General features: G+C 40.3%; 1 protein-coding gene across 3 annotated transcripts in view; it reads left to right on the forward strand.

Moving 5' to 3' along the window:
• Positions 1 to 4845, forward strand: part of pus10 (pseudouridine synthase 10) — a 9661-nt gene extending 4816 nt beyond the window's left edge. For all 3 annotated transcript variants that reach the window (XM_024289281.2, XM_024289279.2, XM_024289278.2), the window contains exons 9-19: positions 370 to 415; positions 508 to 572; positions 643 to 728; positions 796 to 921; positions 995 to 1051; positions 2202 to 2278; positions 2947 to 3002; positions 3079 to 3196; positions 3272 to 3414; positions 4362 to 4461; positions 4535 to 4845. In XM_024289281.2, coding sequence (XP_024145049.1) covers positions 370 to 415; positions 508 to 572; positions 643 to 728; positions 796 to 921; positions 995 to 1051; positions 2202 to 2278; positions 2947 to 3002; positions 3079 to 3196; positions 3272 to 3414; positions 4362 to 4461; positions 4535 to 4573 — 913 coding nt within the window. In that variant the 3' untranslated portion in view covers positions 4574 to 4845. The remainder of the gene's footprint in view (positions 1 to 369; positions 416 to 507; positions 573 to 642; positions 729 to 795; positions 922 to 994; positions 1052 to 2201; positions 2279 to 2946; positions 3003 to 3078; positions 3197 to 3271; positions 3415 to 4361; positions 4462 to 4534) is intronic.
• Positions 4846 to 6135: the final 1290 nt, after the last annotated feature.

The raw sequence follows: 6135 nt of genomic DNA on the forward strand, positions 1-6135 counted from the left end.
GGAACTGTGCAATAATGGATGTTTTTAAAACTCGCTGTACTACAGTCATGTGACGTTTTTTACTACTATTTATTCTGGTTTTAATCATTTTAACATTCTTACTATGAATTCATTTTTTGATGGTTTCTCTTGCTGTGATGTCATCGTTTTGGAATTTTCACTCAAAATAAAATGACAGTTTGGTCGTTGCAGCCCAGGATAGAATAAAATGCTATCTGGTTATCTATCTGTTGAGCTGAAAGCAAACAAACCACCTTATTTTAGTGAGTAAAGGCAACTTGGTAATCTTAATGTTTCAGAAATAACTCCTAAAGTAACATCAGATCTTTGAAAATGAAAGAAAGACTTTAACTACTGTTCTCCCCACAGAGCTAAAGTCTGTCCGGACTGCTTCAAACCCACCAAAAACAAGCAGGTGACTCGGAAGTTTCATAAAGGAGACCTTTTTTTTTTTAAATGTTTACTGGAGAAAAACTGTTGTTCACGGAGTGTCGTCTGTGTTTACAGTCGGTGTTCACCCGCATGGCTGTAGTCAAAGCTCTGGAAAAGATATCCGATGACAAGTTCCTAAAGTAAGTTTCACCCTAAAGTAGAAGTTTTTTTTATGTAATATTCTTTCTATTTTAGTTTTAAATTTTCCAGGCAGTACCCGTGTCCGCCGGCCCGTCCCGCCAGCAGCTGCGTCCCTCAGGACGTCCAGTGTCTCCACGTGTCCGTCTTCATAGCAGGTAGATGGTTGGAAAATGTTCTGATCTGGTTCTCCAAATCATGGTTCCTGCTCCTCTTTGCGTTCAGGGAGGTACAACAAGTTCTGCCGCAGTCTGCCCCAGACTCCCTGGTTGATTGATGGAGAGAGGAGGATGGAGTCCTCGGTGGAGGAGCTGATCGCAGCGCCCGTCCTGACGGCCTTCAGAGCTGACGGTGAGTCCGCGGCTGCGCAGTCCTGAAATCTTCAGACTTTCATCATAACAAGACCTTAATTCTGGTTCGGCAGGATTTAATTTCTCCTCGTCTGGGAGAGAAGACGTGGACGTCCGAACTCTGGGAAACGGTGAGTTTGACACACGCCGGTCAACAATCGTAGGAGATGGATGTGGTCATGTGACCACCGAGCCAAACATCAAACCAGACTTTTTTAAACGAGAAGGATAAAAATATCGGACAGAAAGGCTGCTGTAGAGTTGAGGGTTCAATACCCACCTGTCAATCGTTTCTGCACAGCTTAAAGAAAAAAAAAAGCTCAATAAAACTATATTTGTTAAAAAAACTTACGGTATTTTAGCAGTTTTTGTCCTAAAATTCCTGGAAAAGGTCAAATTTGTGCTACTAGAATATAAATGCGTTAATTTCTATTTTACTTTTACATAATGTAAAATTAACTATTTCACACGAATAAACAAGAATCTGTTGGTTCTGTACATCGACTGTATATGAGGCCTGGACTGTGTGACTATAAAATGGTTGACTTACAGCTCCAATCAAATGAGGTCAATTTAGTCGCCATTTTTTCACGATGTAGATGCCGCCATACGAGTCTACATTTCTTTGGCAAACACTCTCACCAATCAGGATTGAGCTTGTTGGAAGGCCACACCCCTACCGCTTAAAAACTGGCTACACTACTTTAGGCATCTGATTGGCCAGTTTATAAGTTGAACTACAGATAAATATGCAAAATAGTTTTAGCTTCTTGGAGACAGTTCCTGTTTGGAACCCGCGGGGGGTGGGGGTGTCACTCAGTCCAGTTCTCGTATACAGTCAATGCTTGTGTAGCACATCATCATGTGGGTACTTGGGAAACTACCTGGCTCCAATTTTGTTTTTTTAAATGCTCTTCAAGGTTAAGAGGTCTGACCAGCTCAGTGGCCTTGTGGTAGAGTGTCCGCCCTGAGATTGGAAGGTCGTGGGTTCAAATCCTGGCCAAGTCATACCAAAGACTGTAAAAATGGGACCCAGTGCCTCCCTGCTTGACACTCAGCATTAAGGTGTTGCACTGGGGGAGGGGGTTAAACCACCAAATGGTTCCCGCGCGCGGCTGTGTCTGCAGCTCACCGCTCCCCCAGGGGATAGGTCAAATGCGGAGAACAAATTCCACACACCTAGGTGTGTGACAAATAGTGGAACTTTAATTTTAAAATCTAGGATATCTGTTTATTTATTATTCTGTATCTTTTACTGTCACATTGTGTGTTTTCCAACAGGACGACCATTTGCGATGGAGCTGCAGAATCCACACAAGTCCAGATTGAGCAAACTGCAGATGAAAGAGCTACAGGAGGTGAAAAAAAGTTTTTTTTTCTGCCATTGGTTCCATTATGATGTGACAATCTGAAGCTACATTCACGCCGTAATCAGCAACACGCGTTCAAGCGACCACTTCTTATGAAAAGTCTGTGTAAGTGCTCATTTCGGAGCTCTGTGTTCAAAAGTCCGGTGTTCACGTGTAGCTACGCAAGTTTCTACAAACGTTTTTGGGATCCATGTACAAAAGAAGTTAAACTAGTTAAATTTTGACCAATCAGGGACTTGGATTTGGTCGCTTCGTATGGATGACGTCTCCTTTTGTTTCACGGAAATGTCAATGTTTTAGAAAACCAGGAGGAAAATTTTACACCATTGACCAAGACTCAAGAGGAAGAAGCCCCTCCCTGTTTGTCCAGTGTGAACACCGTTCAAGAACGGACTTTTAAAACACATGACAAATAGCCGGTGTTGTAGATAGCTTAAGTCGTTTTTTTTTCCTTTTAAGGAGACAGATTTATGGTTTTTAGACTTTTGTCAGAGTTGTATCAGTATTTCATTTTTAATTCTAACTATTTTTTAGAACTTTGGTGTCGTTCAATCCTTTAAAACCAACCTATAAATGACTGTAGCTTAAAAAAAGACCAATCAAGGCAAAAGTCAAAAGAACTTGTTACATCAGAGTCGTAACTCTTCTGCTTTCAGACCATAAATAAATCTTCGGATAAGATCAGAGTTCGAGACCTGCAGATCGTTACCAGGTGAGTATAAAGGCTTCACCTGTGCAGCTGACTGAGGCTTGGAGAGTAATAGACGGCTCTCTGCATCAAACCGCAGGGAGGCCATGGGTCGGATGAAGGAGGGAGAGGAGGAGAAAACCAAGTCGTACACGGCGCTTGTTTGGACCCTGAAGCCCATCCAGAAAGAAGACATTAGCTTCATCGATGACATCAAGGTCTTTTAGTTTGGACTTTGTACCAGTGTTATAACAGACTGGCTTTTTTTTTTAAATGCTGTTTTGTCTCATCAGGATCTGACTCTGGATCAGAAGACTCCTCTGAGGGTTTTGCACCGGCGGGCGCTGGCGGTGCGACAGCGAGTCATCCACACCATGAACGCCCGCTACGTGGACGCTCACCACTTTTACCTGGCTCTGAAAACGCAGGCCGGGACGTATCCTCACGAGAACCTCCGTTCTCAGTTACCGAGCTGCTTAGTTGTGTGAATGCTTAGTAAGCATTCACACAATTACAGTGATTCTCCTGCTCCTTTGTCGACACGTAAAAACTCCATCACACTCTTGGCATCAAAACGTTCATCTCGTTCAGGTACATGATTGCTTGTATTTTTGGTATTCATAAACTTCAAAGTTTTTGAAATATTGAGCAAAATATGCAATGTAGAAAATGAATGAGAAAGTCTTCAAATTCAGCATTTTAATAAGATTAGCAACAAGTCTATAAATACATTCTTGGGCTATGTTTGAATCTTTTGTAGTAATTTTAAAAATATTTAGTTTAATATTTTAGCAGCATGCTAAAAGTTTTTGGATAATTTACTTAATTTACTTATCTACTTAGGTTTTTATAGACTAATCTAGAGTTTAGCTTCTATTTTAGCAACATGGTAACATATTTTTCTAATTTGTTATTAAAAAAGGTTTTTAAAGGCTAATTTAAAATTTAGCTTCTATTTTAGCAACAGGCTAATATTTTTGGCTAATCTGTTACCTACAGAGGTTTTTATAGACTAATTTAGAGTTTATCTTCTAGTTTAGCAATAAGCTAACATTTTTTGGCTAATTCTTTATCTATTGGGGTTTTTTTAGGCTAATTTAGAGTTTAGCTTCTATTTTAGCAACAGGCTAATGTTTTTGCCTAACTTAGTTTACTGAGGAATTTTTGGCTATTTTGGAGTTAATTTAGAATTTAGGCATTTTGCAAATAGCTTTTTCATATTCTGTAAATGCCCCTTAGCAATTAAATAAAATTTTATCAACATTTTCAGCAAAAATCTTCAGCATCTTCAGTGACTACTTTCAGCAAAAAGCATCCACACTAGCATTATCGCAGGTAATGCAACTTTTCTAGCTTCACTTTATCTTAACGGCTGACGAACAGCTACATCAAAGAGTTTGTGCACGGAGACTTTGGTCGCACTAAGCCCAACCTGTGTGAGCTGCTGAAGACCGACACGGACATCCTGGAGCTGGACGTGGAGGTGGGGTCTTCACTGAACAGTTTCTCACCCGATGTGTCCACATGTTGAGTCTAACTTGTGTTTCCCGTGTCAGTCTGTGGATGTAGACTGGCCTCCCGCCATTCCAGAGTGACTATGGATGTTGTCCATCGGGGAAAACTGGGAAACGTTCTCTTCAGGGAGGCGGTGTGACAGCTCTCTGGAGGGGAGGAGCTTAAAAAAAGCACTCAAACGACCATATTGGTTCACGTTAGCCTTTTTGTTCTTCAGTTTGGACCACAACTTAGGTTTAGCAGCACTTCAGTGTCCTTGTTCTGTTTTAACTTTTTTTTCTCTGTAACAGCATCTGGATGAAGAGATGATTTTGTTTTCAAATAAAAGAGATTGTAGCAAAGAAATCTGTCAGAACTGACTTTTTATGGACTATTTAGAGGATTTTTACTCTTCAAGAAATTCCACAACTGGATCTGTATTTTAGTGAGCAGTTTTACACTTACTTGTGTGAAGGCGTGGTACGCCCTGAACAGGCGATTTAGAGCCATCAATCAACCTATAAAGGTGGAGAAAAACCCACACATGCATGGAAACTCCACACAGGAAGGACCCAGCTGAAATTTAAGTCACATCCTTCTTGCTGTGAGGCAGGAGCGCCACCCACTGCACCACTGAACCGGCCTTCGCTTGAAAGTGATTTTAATTCATTTGTACCTAATGCTCATAAATGAAATGTGCTTGCTTTAAAAACGTCAAGAAGTCAAATCTAGGATGTTTCTTTACTCTTCTTTTAGCATTTTTGATAGAAATAAATCAATTCCAAAGAGTTTCTTGCTAAAAAGAAGTTTAAAAAAAAACAATTTTGATCTATAAATGCTGTAAAAATACATTAAAACTCCTGACTGCAATTAATAATTCATCCTCTCCTGAAAACTTTGTTTTTAGCATGTTCTTGTGCAGGGTTGGCCCTGGGCATAGGTGACCTAGGCGGTCGCCTAAGGGAGCCATCTGCTGGAGGAGGTAATACATTGCAAAGACTTCTTTTTAACAGTTTAACACACCACTCATTTCATGTAAAAAATTTAAAAAAGGTAATTAAAACCATGAAAAACTTAACTCAAAAGTTGAATTTAATTTTGCCTGGTGCTGCGCCCCACAAATCAAGTTTTGCCTAGAACCCCATGCTGCCATGTTCTTGTGGCATTTTTCTCATGATGGGAGACATACTCAAAGACAATTAATCTCTAAATGACATCTGTGTATTTTTTCATTCAAAATGTTGTGATTTAGGAGCAAACAAAAAAAATGTAAATATGGCGTAGATGCATCTACGGCAAGCCACAAGCTCCGATTCTGATGCCTCCACTTGCAGACGACTAGACCCGTGTACGTCTTTGTTTTCCTCATCTGAGCTGGAATCTGACTCAAACCACCTAAATCGCTTTAATTTTTGTTGCACCGCTAATGTTAAGTCAGGGGTGTGAGTGTAAACAGAGAGCTCTCAGTATTGATCCCCACCCACAACTAAGAGGGGAATTTCTACCAAAATCCAGCTGCTCTACAGAAACTATGTCCAACAAAACACCATATTCAAAAGAAAAATGGCTAAAAGCAGCATAATCATAATTAGATTATGATTAAAGACCACTGGGAACATTTTCTCACCTCAGAGAAACGAAAACTATCCAAAAAATAAAGAGA

The sequence above is a fragment of the Oryzias melastigma genome, linkage group LG1 (genome assembly GCF_002922805.2).
Source record: "Oryzias melastigma strain HK-1 linkage group LG1, ASM292280v2, whole genome shotgun sequence".
Classification (NCBI taxonomy): domain Eukaryota; kingdom Metazoa; phylum Chordata; class Actinopteri; order Beloniformes; family Adrianichthyidae; genus Oryzias; species Oryzias melastigma.